This window comes from Artemia franciscana, chromosome 2 (assembly GCF_032884065.1).
Source record: "Artemia franciscana chromosome 2, ASM3288406v1, whole genome shotgun sequence".
Lineage (NCBI taxonomy): Eukaryota > Metazoa > Arthropoda > Branchiopoda > Anostraca > Artemiidae > Artemia > Artemia franciscana.
The window spans coordinates 27,956,355-27,973,632 of NC_088864.1; the positions used below are offsets into that span (position 1 = coordinate 27,956,355).

A 17,278-nucleotide genomic window follows, 5' to 3' on the forward strand; every position below is an offset into this window, starting at 1 on the left:
GTGCTAAAGATGAATAAATATGTGTGTTATATTATTCATTGTTGGTTATAGAGGCTTCTAGTCTGTATAACTAAATACAAACTATATTTAGCATGTAATGTGGGTGCCCCTGTTACTCATGAGAAAAATATCCAATGAAAACGATTCTCTTCTTGGCTTAGATGCTTATGAACTATTTGAAAGATTCTTTTTGAGACACAAAATTGCAAGTTTCAGCTGATTAACGTATTTCTATCAACAAAATTCAACTCATGAAAAGATTAAGACTCCCATTTCATGCAATGGGGATCCTTCTTTCATATCTTTGGGCAAAGGAGCTTAACTAAAGATTATTAGGCCTTTACAAAATTTGTGTATATCTGCTGTTATATAGAGAAGTATGTGTGTTTAGTAAATCAAATTAAAGGTAACCAAAAAGCTTGTCATTGCACAGCCTATAAATAGAAATTAAATGCTAGTGATGTTAGTTTATATGAAGGCTTTTTGTTTGTGCTTCTATAACAAGGCTCACAATTTTGAAGCATACAGCAATTTTTTTAGTTTGAAGAAAAAAAACTGAGAAATTGTATTTCAAAATTGTTGATTGTATCTTAAGAAAAAAAAGAATAACACTGGAAAAAAATGCACCATAAGCATATTTTTATTTGTTACCACATTTCCAATAAGATTTTGAGAAGGACAGAATCCTTCATTCCTTGATCTCATTTTAATAAATTATCTTAAGTTACTCATTAACATAGAATTGCAACCCCTATTGTCAAGTAGCAACCACATTGCAGCAAAATTCTAATTTTGACTATAGCCATAGACATTGAACCTAACTAAACATGTATGTATGAATTACAGTCAAATCAGGTGTGAACTCAGTTAGTGTATTTGGTCATTTGTTGAATTTATGGATGTAGAAGACACATGGGAGATAATGAAAAATGTGTTGTTTGACACTTCCAATAAAGAAAACTATCATATGGAGACGCAAACTAAGAACTCTCCCCTTTATGGCCAGAGAAATGAAAATTGCCAGGAACAAGACAAAGAAAATGTCAAAGTTCATAAACCAGAACTACATAGGACTGACTTCCTAATTAAGTTAAAATCTGCAAGGAACAAAGTTCAAGTACTGTCCAGAAAATTAATAGATGATTATGATGGGGCCATTGCAGCAACCTCAAAAACCAACCCCAAGAAGTTCTGGAAATATGCCTCTGCATATGTGCCTAGAAGGTGCATGGTTACTGAGCTGAGTTGTAATGGAATTCAGTCAAATAACCCCCCAAAAATCGCTGATGCCTTGAATCACCAGTTTATGTCAGTATTCACATCTGCAGACCCTGCTCCCCTCCCAACCCCACAACACTGTGTAATTAACACTCAGGTGTCTCTAATAATAATGGATAAGGCTGAGCTTGAATTGCAGCTTAAAAAGTTAATCTAAATAAGTTTGTTGGGCCAGATGGCATTCATCCACAGCTCTTAAAAGAAGCTCATGCCCAATTAGTACTGTTACTCTCCAGACTCTTCCAAAAGTCTATTGACACCAAAGTCATACCATTGGACTGGAAAGTTGCCTATAGTTTGCCAATACATAAAGGAGGTGACTGGACCAAAGCTCCCAACCATCAGCCAATCAGTATTGCCTCCGCTATTGGGGAAATCCTAGAAGGCATTGTAAATGCAACTGTTCTCAAACATTTGTCCACAATTAACCTTCTATCAAAATTCTCACATGGATTCTGACTAGATAATTCAAACAAATCTGATTGACTCATATAATACATAACTGAGCTCCTCAACCAAAGTCTCCCAGTTGATAGGGTCCTGCTAGAATTTGCTAAAGCTATCAATAAAGTCTGTCATCAAAGGCTCCAGTTCTAAAGGTAAAAGGTATTGAGAAGGGTGTGGTGGACTGGACTATGTATTTCTTGAAGGGAAGAAAGCAGCTGGTTAAGAGTTTTTGGCGAAGGTAGTGCAGCTTTTTATTCCGAAATAGCAAAGGTGTTTTGTGGGGTAAGGATCTGTTTTGGAGCCTACACTTTTCAATATCTACATTAATGATGCTCCAAAAAACGTGACTAATAAACAAAGCCTATATGCTGATGACTCAAAACTTATTGGTCCCATTGAGACACACCAATATATGGAGACTTGAGTCTAATGTTGAGAAGTGCAAAGTTCTCCATTTTGGAAGAAATAACCGATAATGGCAATATTTAATTTTATCAAATTCTGATGAGAGATGACCAATTTCCAAGAGTACCTCAGAAAGAGATTTTGGGGTTGTTGTGGATGAAGACCTCAAATTTGTACATGCACACCCATGCTGAAGTAGCAGCGGCTAACCAGACTCTTGGTATCATCAAGTAAACAACTACTTGTAGATCCCTAGCAGTAGTGATTAAACTCTATAAAAGCCTGATTAGACATGGATTTGAGTTTAGGATGTGCATTGCCGTGGTAATTAATAAAACAGACCAGCTGGCTCTTGAAACTGTTCAAAAGACAGGCAGCAAAATGTGTAAAGGGTCTAAAAGATACACAGTATGGATGTCAACTGCAGAGTTTGAAGCTACCAACTCTAACATACAATTGCACCAGAGGCAATATTGTAATTACCAATGGTTGCCAAGTACCAAAGGGAATTCAGCAAAGCTGTTCTGCAAGTGTGCCGAAACAAGAGAAAGAAACAATTTCTTCTGATATCAAATTGTAGGTCTGTGGAAATGCCTAAGTGAGAGGATGGTGGGATCTGCAAAAAGTGATAGCTTCAAATCAAATCTCAACAAGGACTGGGTGACAAAACCATGGCTCACTTAATGGGATGCAGCAGACGTCCCGCAGGCACATCATCACTAACTTGCATACACTGGATTAGTCCACATCGCTAGCAAGTGCAATTTAAGGTAATTTGTTGAGAATTGTTATGTTTCCTAATTAGAGTTAGTTTTGCTTTGTGTGTTTCTTATGTTTTAGTGAAAAATTGGTAACACTTTTGTTAAACTAACCCATATGGATTGATTTTGAATTTGATACATGCTTGGTATTTTTTTTTCTGTGAAATAAAAAATAAAATAGATACAAAAAATTAGTGTAATTGGTTATGTCTACCAAATGAATATAGCTAAGGTCGTCAAAATCTGAGATCATTGGTTTCATGACTGGTTTTAATATGGTGTTTTTGACTAGATAGTTCAAAGGATGTAAACAGAGATTTGTTATGGGAAATTTTTTTAAAGAGTTCTCCTATTTGATGATAGTTTCATTTCAGGATCCAGTTGTGTCAGTTTAGTGGGTATAAAATCTACCCTGGCCATGGAAAGACCATGGTCAAAAGTGATGGGAAAGTATTCATGTTCTTAAATTCCAAATGTGAGAGTGCCCACAAACTTAAGAGAAATCCTCGTAAGATTACATGGACTGTGCTTTACAGGTAAACTATTTTGATTTTTTCTGTAATTAAGAAATTATTTTTTCTATCGCTGCCATGATTTATAAATTTCTTGAATCCAGTTTTTCAACAGAAAGAAGATGTAAAACCACACATATTGATGTTTCTTTAAAGCCATTGATACCAAAGTTGTGGGATTGAATTTTTGAAAGCTCTCAAACCTTGGTGTTATGAAAGTTGATTAACATTCAAGGACGTCTTTCTAATGGAGGAATCAAAAATTTGAGTTGTACTGGAAGAATATTGTATTTTTTCTGAATCCTAGAAAATGTTACAGTTTTTATATCCCTCCTCCTTGTTTGCAGCTGATATTGTCATATGTGTTAGATTTAAAATAGTTACTTTTTTATTGTGGCCTAAAACAGGTTCATAAAATCATAACCTGTAGGAATTGGTAGATCTTTTATTTCTCTGTGAGGTATTTGTGTCCTCTCTTACATTTCACGGCTTAATAGGATTGGACTGATGTTAATCAGTTTTTACCTTTTAATTTAGTTTCTATTAGTACAGACAAAACAGATTTTTTTTTAAATCCTTACTTTTGGAATGGAACAACATTCTCAATCAGTTTCAAAAGACATATACTTAATTTGATGAATTAAATTTAATAATCTGTCAGATAACAAAACAGGGACAATATTTCTATGTTCAGGGACATGGTATTTAATTCTAAAGTTAAAAAATTTAGTGCTCTATGATACAGATTTTCTTTAACTATCCTAAGAACTCGTTATAGGTGTATTTTTACATTTGTAAAAAATGATAAAAACAACAAATACTGTTTTTAACACCTGTGTGAAAATTATTTGCCCTTCCCCCAAAATTCTATCAACAAAAAATCGATTTATCTTTTATAGAAGTTTGTGCTCTTCTCCGAAAATTCTAATTCTCCTTACCCCCCCACCTACCTAAAAAAAACTTCCTGAAAATTTTGGGTCAATCCCTGAGTTGTAAGGCAAAATAGGGTATACTTACGAAACTACATGTGAGAATCATCACATTTTAACAAAATCGGCTGACAGCGTGCAATCATTATAATGAGAGAGGTCACATGCATATTTGAGCAAAAAAGAGAAATAAAGATAAATTCACAACCCCGCGTTGGTGCAGCGGGCTTGATCTCTGTTTGGTAATATGGCATCTAGAGTTCAACCTCAGCTGCCGCAGAATCTGGAATAATATAGAGATTATGCAGTAATTTTTAAAATAATCAATCAAGGAGACGAAGAAAAAGTCACTGCAGATTAACAAATTAACGACTATACACATTTAAATAGTGTGAAGCAGCTGGATACACTTTATGTCATTATGTATGCTATTAATCATATTACTTCATTGTAAATCATTATGTATACCATTTAATAGCATGACATAAAAGTTATCAGGCTAAATCTTACCAACATTTCTTTTACACAAGTTTGCCATATTTTCCCATAATTATGTTGCCTTACAAACCTACACCCCTTCAAAAAACTCACTGGAAAGAAACATACCCCCTTGGCCGCGAGAAAACACGGTGTGTGCTTACCAAAGTACGAATAAAAGTTGTTACCTGTTAATGAAATCTATTAGCATCATGAAAACTCTACAGTATAATGAGGTACAGTTGCTTGTCTTTAGGCAAAAAAAAAGAAAATGACTCATGCTCTCTAGTTGGTATAGCATCTAAAAACCAACTGTCACGTCTGATCCATGCTAAACCAGGGTTGGTAAATTTTTTTTGACCAAGTGTCATCTTCTTGGCCAAAAGACTTCTTTTGTACTAGTTTAAAACTCAAAGTGATACATTTGAGATGCTTTTAACCATGAAAGTACAAAGGGGTGCTGGCTAAATAGTAATAATAATTTATTATCCAAAAAAGAGACAAAATCAATTGGTAGGTCACCAAAATGTTGCTTACGAGGGTGTGCTACTAATAAAAAGAACAAAAATTAGAAGAAAAAAAAAAAACAAGTTAATCTATAATAAGCCGAAGGGTGAAACCAAGCAAACCCACACGCAGCTCAGATTTAAATTGACTAATGGGTAATTCCATGGTACTTAGGACAATCTTATTCCACTGCTTAGCCCCTCTATAAATAACTAAAAAAGTATTCCTACTGGAAACTAGGCGGGGAACCTCAATATCTCCACTTGTCCAAGTTCCATGACAATGAACATTGGGCCTTTCCCGAAATATTCCTGTAAAAGTCTGGAACACACCCATAATAATACTTGTACGTAAAAACCAGTGTATATAAATTACGCAATCCAGCTGCAGGCATTATATCAATTATACTGTACATTGACCTGGCCGAATCCCGGTTCCTTGTTTCACAAAATGAGCTAGTGTCATTATTCTGCAGTTCGCGGATTGGGCGAAGTATTGAGGAGAGTACCATACCATACAGACGAGCTATACAAACTATTCGGATGTATCAGAGAAAAATGTTATAACTGTAAAACAAATGATGGAAAAAAGTATTTTAATTTACGGATAACCCCTAAATTCCACGATAGTATTTTACTTATAGCTTTTACATGGTACTTAAATGATAAATTTTCATCAATAATAATCCCAAGGTACTTAACGGAATTTGACCGCTTAACAATTCCCTTCTCGGAAGCTATTTCCTTAATACAAGAATAAAAATTTGGAGGCCATGAAAAGTTACCAAAATTTGACTTACTTATATTTAGGTCAAGTCGGTTTACCTTCCACCAAAGACATGTCTTAGTCATTGCTGCATTAATTATACAGGTAAGTTGTTGTTCAGTTGAAGCAACACACATCAATGTCGTATCATCAGCAAATAAGGGTGTAGTGATCCTGGACCCAAGAGGTGCAGGATCGACTAAATCCCTAATTCTAGGAGTAGTTGCACCAGCATTTGGCTGATCAATAATAAAAATCAAAAAAAGAGTAGGACCTAATACAGAGTCTTGGGGGACAGCATATTTAACAAGACTTACTTGAAGTAAATCCAAAAATGTGAATGTACTGCTCTCTATTTTGGAGGTAATCACGAGCAAAGACAATTCAGACTTTCGCAACAATATTTGGTGGTCAACAGTTTTAAATGTCTTAATCAAATCCGGAATTAAACCATCTACTCTAAGCTTATTATCAAGAGCTCTGTTAAAAACGAAGTTATATACGATAATGTCATCTCTATAGTTCTCCCCTTCATGTATGTTCTAGTGTTAGTACAATTTCCTAGAACACGAGAAATAACAGATAAGACTGAAATAGGCCGATAATTTCAAAAACATTCTCATAACCACCTTTAAAAATAGGAGTTATCCTAGCAACTTCCAAGCAATCAGGAAACGTTTCCCGTAGGTAACTGGGAAGTAGGAACATCAGCAATATAAGGAAACGCTGTTTTTAATACAAGAAGATTAAATTAATCACTACTGGCCAATTTACTTTTCATCCCTAAGATAATTTTCTCTACTTCATCACGAGAGAAGGGTTTCATATACATAGACATGTCAATTGGAGTCTTCGTAAAAAAAACTCCAAAGGAGGATGATCATGAGAAGCTACAGTACGGGAAGATAAATTTACGCCAGTATTAGCAAAATGTTGAGAAAGAGCATAAAATACTTCTTCTGGTTTATTCGTTGGAAAACCATTCTGCATTACTACTTCATCGGAAAAAATAGAGTTTTCTGTCGATATCACGCTTTTAATTATTTTCCATGTATTTGCAGGGTTACACAAATAACGGGTAAGGTAGGGGGTACCCAGCATTCCATTCAAAATTTTGCCATTAGTCTGGATTCCTACTATATTTTTTTTTAGTTTTGAGATTATGATATCAGTCTAGCCTACTGCTTGCTATCCTTTTGTATGGCCTAGGAAAGAATGATTTCATCGATCTGCCGTTATTTTGTTAAAGCTTTGCAATCACGGCATTTCAGCACAACCCATTAATATCAAAATCTTGGAGGATTTGCCCTATATTCTTTATTCTGCCCCTGGGTGCTACCAAGGCAAGCATAACCTGCCTAATACTTTTGGGATCTGATGTAGTTTTAAAGGCTTACAGTAAGATGTTAGTTAATGCTGTATTTATACATATATCTCTTGAACGTTTGGTTCTCAAAATGCCTCACCAGGTATTTCGAAAGTATTTTAGTTCTTGACCCACAAGACCCATCCATCATAAGGCTATTTCTGAGAGAACAGAATGCGATTAAAGTTATTTATAGTTAAAAGAGCTTAACATCATCAAGGTTATTTCTTAGAAATATGATTGTGAAACCTAAATCGTGTTTAGTCTTTAGTAAGAAGTTAAGGATTGTCATGGGATCAGCAAATTTGAACAAAGCTTTCTGCTAATGTTATAAAATACTACAGCATGTTTCAATAAAAGTAGGGTATGACAAAATATCTTGGCTTAGTCCAAGGCATTATAAAATATGACGAGAAAGACTAGGGGACCCAATTTAGTATCCTTGGGACCTCAAAAGATGTAGATGAAAACCAAATTTATTTATTTATTATTAATTATAAAGTAAATGTATTAGCAAGTCAACACATTGCTGATGTCCTCCCTGTAACAAACTAGCCATTTACCTGAATCAGCACCTGTTGCTAAATCATTTCATGGTAAGACTTTTTTTTCCACATTGTCCTTGCTCTCCTAGACGACTGGTGTATTTCTATGAATCTATCTCCCCCTGTTTGCACTGACGATTCTTTTAAAATTTTTGCTGCGTTACTACTGATGTTTTTCTCTTGTTATTGTTCCATGAACGAAACCCGAGCTTGTTGCTATCAGACATACATAAAATAACAATAATATTTAAATTATATGTTTCAAAATCAGTCACAAATAGTTTTTTTTTTCTGGGTAGCCATGCATCCAGATATTAAAAAAAAGTGGTACCGCATATTCCCTTATTCTTCCATTCTCAGTAAAAACTGTGGTTTGCTTTTGAACAGCATACTAGGCACTTTTTATTTTATTTTTTTATTAAAAAAAAAATTCTTAAAGAAAAAAGCCGAAGCGGGGAATCGAGCCAAATCTATTGAGTTTCTAACTTTCGTTTTTTGTCTTCTTTCAGGCGCAAACACCGTAAGGGTATCGAGGAGGAGCAGGCAAAGAAGAAGACACGAAAGGTTGTGAAGCATCAAAGAGCCATCGTTGGGCTCGATCTTAACGAAATTTTAGCTAAGAGAAATCAGAAACCTGAAGTCCGCAAGGCCCAGCGAGAACAGGCTATCAAGTAAGAAATACTTTACTTTATAATTATATGTCAATTTTTTCTACTCCATGGATTGTAATGTAGTCAAATAGCTTATGGACAGGTGTAAAACCACGAAGATTTGTGATCAAATTTTAGATGAAATTATTGAGTAATTCTTAGGGAAGTGTGCTATTTAATGTACTCTTTTGTAACAGAATGAAAACGAAGTTTATGGGGATTCGTAATATAAAATGAAAGTATTGTCTATTCGTTGTTGTATTTCTTTCACATTCATTGACTATTTAAATTTAACTTATTTTGAGTAACTCATGAGAAAAAAACTGTCGTCACTTAAAACAAAAAGTGATTTTGTCATCACTTGTAGCCTCAATCCTATAGTATGGCACACTAATTACATCAATTATCTTACTTCCTAATTTTTAAATGAATTTTTGAGACACTAAATTTTTAATGGCGCTAGTAGTTTTTAATCCCTGTCTCCCTGTGTTTAATAGCAGATAATCCAACTTTTTTAAGTTTCCCATTCTCTTTGAACTAAACCATCATTTCGAGTAAATAACAGTTCCAAGTAAAATGACATTGACTGATCAGAGGTATTTTTTTTTCAATTCTGATTCATTGGCGTTCTTTTAATATGAATAAGTTGTCATTTGTTGATGATCCATTTAAAGGATCAACATCATCAAGGTAAGATCTGTCTAGTGTTCCACCAAAGAAGAAGTATCATATGGCTCAGACACCGTTGCCCCCAGAGATAATTGAAAATACCTTTGCTCTTTCTGTTCTGTGGTTTGATTGTTTAACATTTAGATGTTTATGTAAAGCTCTAATTGATCATTCTATTGCTTCTGGAAGCTGTCCCCGCTGCGAAATCTCGTGTGCTGCTATTAGCGACATCAGTTTTTTTTTTTTTATTCAACACAATCGGCCCTCGGAAATTTAAAGCTTTAAGAAGCGGAATGTAGTGTAACTGAATGCTGCCTAGCTTGAGGGAGTGCTGTCTGTTGTTTGGATGACTTAAGATTTTAATAAAGAATTTTGTAACAATGATTTCAAATAAAATTTATAAATTTTGAGTCAAATATTTTATTTTTAATTTAAAAATTAGCAACTTAATTTACTCTTTAGTTTAATTTTTCAATTAATTAAATTTTTTAATTCAACTTAAGAAAAATTAACATGGCTGTTAGAAAAGAAAGGGAAAAAGTTTTCCTGTTTCTCATTAATATATTTTCATATGAAAATACGTTTTATTTTAGAGCCGCCAAAGAAAAGAATCGTGCAGAGAAAGCTGCAAAGAAGACTACTACCAGTACTGCTGCTAAGGTAATGCAACTCAATTTTAACTAAACAATCTTATTAAGTAGCGAGCTTTAGTAAATTAGTGAGACCTAAGACATATTCTCAGTTTATATTAGTTGAAAAAAAGGCTATTTTGTTAGATTCATTTTGAGTAGTTTTCTTAATTTTTTTTATTGAAATTCGGCAAATGTTTGTGCTCATTAGGATTATAGGTACTTAACGAAGATGGTAATATTAAAGGGTCTTAACATAGGGACAAAGGAGATTACTGATTCCAGCAATTTTTGGACAAGAGAAAGTTAATTCAGCTTTTCAGTGTTATTGTCCGTAATTCTTTGCATAATAACATATGAATGACATTACATAGTTTCAAACAACCTGAATTTAACAAGAAAACATCGCTTTTACAATTTGTTACATTTTTTTGAAGTTAATATATTTATTCCTGTTTCCTACATTTTTTCTAGTATATTGTAAAGATATTGAATTCTTTTTAAGCAATATCATACACTTGCTTTTTCTATTAAATTTATTTTTCATGTCTTGCTCTATGACTCTTGTAAATTTTGTATCTAAAGTTTTTTGAACTGTTATTAATTATATATGCCTAAGCGTTTAGATTCATTAGACAAATTATAAACACTTAATCCCCATTGGGGGGGGGGGTAAAGTTTTTGTGTTTTTGTTCCAAAATTTGATTGGAGTACCTCAAAAGGTGTTTATGCATTATATATTTTACAGGAGAAAAGGAAGGCTGAAAAATGAGGTTCAGAGTTTTCGACTCATTAAGAACTAGCTGTTTTTACAAGGAAATTTTTAGTAGGCATCCGCTATGCAAAGAAAAAATAACTGTCAGAAGCTCTATTTTTGATGTATTTCTATGAGTGAGAAAAGGGGATATACAAAAGGGGAAACATCTAAATACCTCGAGGTTTGTTTTTCCTCCGAGACGTATGGTTTTGCAACAAGCTCGCGGTTTTAGCTTGCACTGAAAATGTATGTTAAGATCTATTATTTTCGTATCTATCCCTTCACAAAGCTTATACTTTTACTGAGAGAATGATTTAAACTTGCTTACAGTTATGGAAATTGTCCTGTTTTCAGCAGTTTTCAGCGTATTTTAACCAAAAAAAAAACATAAAGCAAACTTCTAAAATGTAATTCGGCAGACCTCAGCTATTGAATAATAGCAAAATTATCGTCGAAGAGACTAAGCTGAGGGAGGGCTGGAATGTAATGTACTAAAAACTTGCCGTGGAGAGAACAAAAAAAAATATTTGGACTAAATAGGGTAATGAAATAAGATAGGACGCGTCAATGGATATTTCTTAGTTTAAGGGAATAGCCTATAAATCTTAACTCTTTCAGTCACTGTGCCTTCGACTGAGCTCATACTCTAAATGCGCCATTTTCAAAAACCCGATAGATGCCGTGACATCGTAGATTTATGTTCCTTACTCACCGATGTTCAAAACATAACATAAGTGGTACAGTTTCCATCAGAATTATGTTAACTTTCAATTTTTTTTTTTTTTAATTTAACTCCAATCCGTGTGTCAGGAACTGGATATACCAGGTATGATTATTCCAGTTCTACTGATGTTCTATGAGAATAATAATGTAAACAACTACTCAATTTTTGTTCTTCATATTCAGAACCATCTTTTGGCACTTATTTTCGGCAATAAAATGTACGAACAGAGGTCACTGATTTTTCAAAGTGTGACGTTCTTGTCTTCTCGGACAGTGTGACTTGCACGTTTTGTAGTTTTCTTTTTTGGTGTTTTTTCCTGTCTTTTTACATACTTTCTAGAGTTTTTTCCTGGTTCATCTGATATGCGTCTAACAAGAAGAGTCCGGAATGTGGATATTATAAACGTGTTGAACAAGATACTTTTAAAAAACCTACGAGGGCCAGGAAAAAAACCTAAAGGACTTCCTCAAGTGAGGACATGGTCCCAATTCTTCATCACCCAATATTTGCATGCTTTACACACACACGTAGCCATTTCGTATCAGCAAACAAGGGATTTTTACTGCCATTTTCTATGACCAGAACCTAATAGAGACTAGACGTGTATACATATTATATATTTAAATCATATATACGGATTTTCATGGAATAGGGCTTGTAGGTAAACATAGGGTTTACCGTTATTTTAAGGAAACAGAAACGTCACGTGATCCACTATTCTTTAAATGGGATCCTGGTAATTTTCTATCGTCCCCTGTAAATTCATACCCTCTAATAAAGCGCTTTCAAGCATATTCTAGCAGAAGAGTTAAAATTGTATAACCTGGCTAATGTGTTCAAAAACCGTGAATTACACTACCACTCGGGTAAGGGTTAGCTTAAAGCGAACAGCCGGTCTTGCAGTAATTGCGTGAAAGGGTCCATCCTAGTTAGCAGGTAAATTTGAATACTATGATATTACAAGCAAATCGCAATTTAGATTATTATTTTTTTCTGATCTATTTGGCGAGTTGTGATTAAGCGTAATCTATGATTTTTGAGGAGTGACCTAGATCCTGGTCAATTAGCAAATTAAAAAAGGGGCACATATTTTCCTTGACTATTGCTTATTATAGAGAGAACGAAAGCAAAATTTAATCACGGAATAAAAAAAACTTACGGTCTATGATACTCATTAATTGAAAGTTTTCTTTCTGATATTTCATTTTTTTTTCATTTTCACTGCATAACTCACCTTCACTTAGCTAGATTATTTGATTCTATTTTTGGTTAGTTGAATTCATTACTTTTCTTTGAAAAAATATCTTTTATCGTCAAGGGGGCGTGAAAACTACGGAATCTAACATTGGTATAGAAGGTGTGGGGTGCAATAGGGACGGGTTGGATTTAAGTTGAGTATCAATTCAGGTATATTTCCTAGTAGATGGAAAATTGCCCGAGTAATTCCGTTGTATAAACAAGGCGATAAATCTGTTGTAAGTAATTATCGTCCAATTGCAATTTTATCGCCATTATCTAAAGTGTTTGAAAAAATTTTAAAAGAAAGGATTTCTAGCTATTTAGATAAAATAAATTTCTTTACCAAATATCAATTTGGATTTAGGGCAAACCGTTCGACAGAACAAACAGTTGCAGCTCTTTTATTGGAAATAAATGATTGTTTAGATGATGATTTCCATGTGGCTACTGTTTTCTATGATATAAAAAAAGCATTTGACACTTTAAATCATGAAATTCTTCTTGACAAAATGATAAATTCCGGCATAAGAGGGAAAGGATTGCAAATTATTAAATCATACCTATGCGGACGCAAAATCACAGTAAATGTCGGTGGAAAAATGACTAATTTAAAAAGTCTCATTGATATTGGTGTCCCCCAAGGCTCAGTATTAGGTCCACTTTTATTTTTGATCTATATTAATGATCTTCCCCGAGGTTTGCATGAGAATATTAGCCATGCAGTTCTATTTGCAGATGATACAGCTATAACAGTTAAAGCTAGGGATTCATTGACATTGATCGAAAATCTGACTATAAGTGTTACCTCAGTTAATCGATGGTTTGTTTCTAATAAACTAGTACCGAATTTTAAGAAAACTAATTTTATGGTTTTTGGTCGTTCAAAACTTTCCACTCGAGAGATTTCTTGTGAGGAGCTACAGGTTGGTGATCAAAAAATTTGTAGGGTCCAATCATATCGTTATTTAGAAGTTTTCCTGATCCCCTTTTGTCATTTCATAATCATATTGAGTATTTAAGATTAAAACTTGCGCAAAATATTGGGTCAATGTACCGTGTGAAGAATATTTTGCCTTTTACCATTTTAAAAATAATTTACCACTCTCTAATTACTTCTTATTTGAATTATTGCTCAGTTGTATATCTTAATACATTTTGGAAGCATATAAAACCCTTACAGGTACTACAAAATAGGACAATAAGAATACTTGGAAATTTCTTACATCGACCTTCAAAACTTGAAAATGTTTCGGAAATTAAAACATTATTCCTCTTCTTAAATTTGTTGGATTTAAATGATATACGAATATTAAATACTTCCATATGGCATTTTCAAATCCAAAATTCTAAAAATTATTTCTATGACAAATCTCTGTTAATCTTACTTCCTCGTTCGGATTGTCGGAGGTCTAGGATGTATCAAATTCCTTTTGTAAGCTCTGAAAGGTCAAGGTTTTCGATTAGATACCAAATACCCTTCATTTCTAACAATCATAAGCTGAATGATAAAATTCTGTTTGAGATCCATCCCAAAAATCTCAGCAAAAATCTCAGCTAAATTTAAAAAAGCAAATATTAAAGATTGTTTGCTAAAATTTTGATTATTCACCATTGATGATGGAAATTTAAATTATTTGATCTTCTAATTTGTGTGTTTGTTTTTGTGTCCCTGTGTCTGGGACGGCCTCCCACGCCCCTCCTGCCTGATATTTATATATTTACATGTTTTTGCACTGTCCCAGCCTTACGAGCTCTGCTCTCTGTTGGGGCATAATATTGTTTGTGTATTTTTTGAGTTGAATAAAGAAAAAGTTGAAGTTGAAGTGGGGGCATTTTGAGATTAGGTTCAAGTTATTGGATTTTTTTTTTTTTTTTTTTTTTTTTTTTTTTACAATGGTTTTGATTAAATGCTTGAGGACATGAGTAGCTATGCGTAAGCTATTAGAAGCTCAAGAAAGAAAAGTGTGAAGAATATTTTTTTTTTCATTTACTATATTATAGAAAGAATAAAACAGACGGAGAAAATATTCACTAATTCAAATTTTTCTGTAAAATATCCCTCATTTTTGTCTTATCCCCCTGAAAGAATTCCCTTTAAACCCTATTAAAGTTTAAATTCCTATTAGAGCAAAGGTGTTGCACAACATTTGCTAAAGTTTGCTGATACGAAATGGCTACATGTGTGTGTAAAGCATGCAAATATTGGTTGATGAAGAATTGGGACCATGTCCTCACTTGAGGAAATCCTGTAGGTTTTTTCATGGCCCTCGTAGGTTTTTTAAAACACTATTATGTAACAACCAAACCCTATGACGTAACATCCAAAGAAATCCTGATTTGGTCGGCCCCTGAAGGTTTCTTAAAACACTCTTAGGTAACATTTCGTAACAGGCAAAAGTAAACATTCCCCATTACGTAGGTGTGCTATACCGTTACAGGTGCGCGTAATAACGTCCTGTATCTCCATTTGTACACTCCCTATGGGTGAGTGCTTTTAAAACTGGAACCCCTTCACTACCATAGACTCGACCAAATGGTTTTGCTTTATCAAGACTTCATTCCATCCAGGAAGTGGACACTGCGGCTTGTGTTCTACACGATCCTGGCGGTAGTTGAAAGCTGGCTTGAATGCACCGAATTTCGAAAGGCTCAAAAGTCCAAGAGCTCAATGGATTCCCTGACTTTCTGCCTAGAAGTGGTCAAGTCTCTAATTGCGAGTGAAGAGGTGATGCCCATGAGATGAGGGAGGCCACGTTCGGTCCCCTTGACCAACCCTGTCAGGAAAAGGAGATCAGTGGCCCCTCTGTTGCTCGGCCTTTTCAAAAGAGGAAGGCTAAATCCCGAAGACCATGTTCTGTCATAAGAGGTGACTTTTGCCCATTGGCCTGGAAAAAATATTCTTCAAAACATGTGCAAAAATGCCCCATGTGTCATGGAAACCCGCATCAGCTACACCAAATGCTAGGCTCCGCTGTGCCTGGAGGAAGCCAGAAACTGCTTTATAAAATTTCACACTTCTAAATAAGTACGTAAAATGATATAAAATGTATTTAAATGAGATGAGACCGTATTTTGTAATCTTGGTTTCTCACTGATTTTTGTAGATATAGTATTTGAATACATAAGCAGTGTTCTTGTTTTTGGTGTTTGTGATGGAAAGGCAGTGTGGTCTTCGTCCCTATATAAACAGTTTCATTTTGTCCTCAGACAAGTACATTCAAAATCAGGCAGAACAATAGATGTAAAAATTCTGAGAAAAACACTGTCTTCATCCGCAATATTCCTTGCATTTTCACTCTTATAAATAGCGTTAGAAACCGTGGTCAAATTAAAACAAATGCCCTGCTTTGCATTTGAATGAAAATTAGCGGTAAGTAATCATGAGAACCTATAAAATTAAAAGAGTTTTGCGGCTGAAATATCCTTTTTATTCGTAAAACAAAATAAAAGTTTCTGCTTCTCTTTTCTATTGGCTGTTGAATTGTAATAATCTCCATCATATTTTGCATAACAGTACTTATACAAAAATAGTGCCTACAATTTTCCTTGTATGATGTTTTTTTCTATCTAAGAAAAAAAAACAACAACTGGCCATCCAAAATAGATATTCTAGACCCGTGCCCGACAAATGTTCAGTATATCTGAACTACTTTTCAAAGGGGAATATTAGTAAATTTTTGTTTGAGGTAATCGCAAAGGTGATGCTAATAATTTAAAAAGAATCACTTTTCACGAGTTATGCTGTCGAAATATAGACATAAATAAAAGATTGAGTCGACTAATTCGGGAATATTGTGGGTCTAGGGATCTTTCATTTAAACCTTAGAGTATCCTCTTTTTACTTTTCATCGATTTGCAAATGCCAAAATTTTGAATAAAATGTCATATTTCACGACGAATATTGAAAAAAAAAATTTATTGGGAAAATCGGAGAAAATTTTTAAGGCTTGTTTTGATCCTATGAATTAAGCATACAGTTGTATAGCCAGTGATAATGTTGAGTGAATGGGGACTATGTTGAATCTGTCCGGCTGTCAACACTGACCTCTTTATAACTTTACTCGTGCTTTATTATATATTTATATTTATGCGCGGCAAGCGAAAGCTTTCTGCGTTGTGGTAGTAATATATAAATTAATATCAGTTGTAACAAAGGTTACTTTTTTCAAATGCAGCGTCTGACTTACTAAAACTTTGTTCTTATTTTAGCCTCAAAAAGCCCAGAAGTCTCAACAAAAGGTAGCTCGTCCTACTCAAAAGTCGGCTCCAAGGATTGGTGGCAAAAGATAAATTTGTATCTTTTCTCTGGAAATAAACATCCTATCAGTCTATGGTTGAGGATTTTTATTTTAGAGCTTGATTGTAGGTCTAAGTAACAATAATATTTCTTGCTTGTAGAAATTACATGATAAAACAGTCATGTTGAAAGGGTTCTTTCTTTTCATTCCAGTATATAATGAAATGTTTTCTACATACTCTGATCTCGAATCAAAAGTGTAAAAATCACCACGGGTAAAATAAAATACCAAACACAAAAATAATATCTAACTAAAGAAGAGGCTACAACTGCTATCTACGAACAAAATCGGCGAAGGCCCATTGAGGATTAGAACTTGGT

General features: G+C 34.1%; 1 protein-coding gene across 2 annotated transcripts in view; it reads left to right on the forward strand.

Moving 5' to 3' along the window:
- The window catches only part of LOC136039563 (large ribosomal subunit protein eL24-like), a 126,417-nt gene extending 109,426 nt beyond the window's left edge, over nucleotides 1-16,991 (forward strand). For both annotated transcript variants that reach the window (XM_065723414.1, XM_065723407.1), the window contains exons 2-5: nucleotides 3,266-3,427; nucleotides 8,502-8,663; nucleotides 9,905-9,971; nucleotides 16,870-16,991. In XM_065723414.1, coding sequence (XP_065579486.1) covers nucleotides 3,266-3,427; nucleotides 8,502-8,663; nucleotides 9,905-9,971; nucleotides 16,870-16,950 — 472 coding nt within the window. In that variant the 3' untranslated portion in view covers nucleotides 16,951-16,991. The remainder of the gene's footprint in view (nucleotides 1-3,265; nucleotides 3,428-8,501; nucleotides 8,664-9,904; nucleotides 9,972-16,869) is intronic.
- Nucleotides 16,992-17,278: the final 287 nt, after the last annotated feature.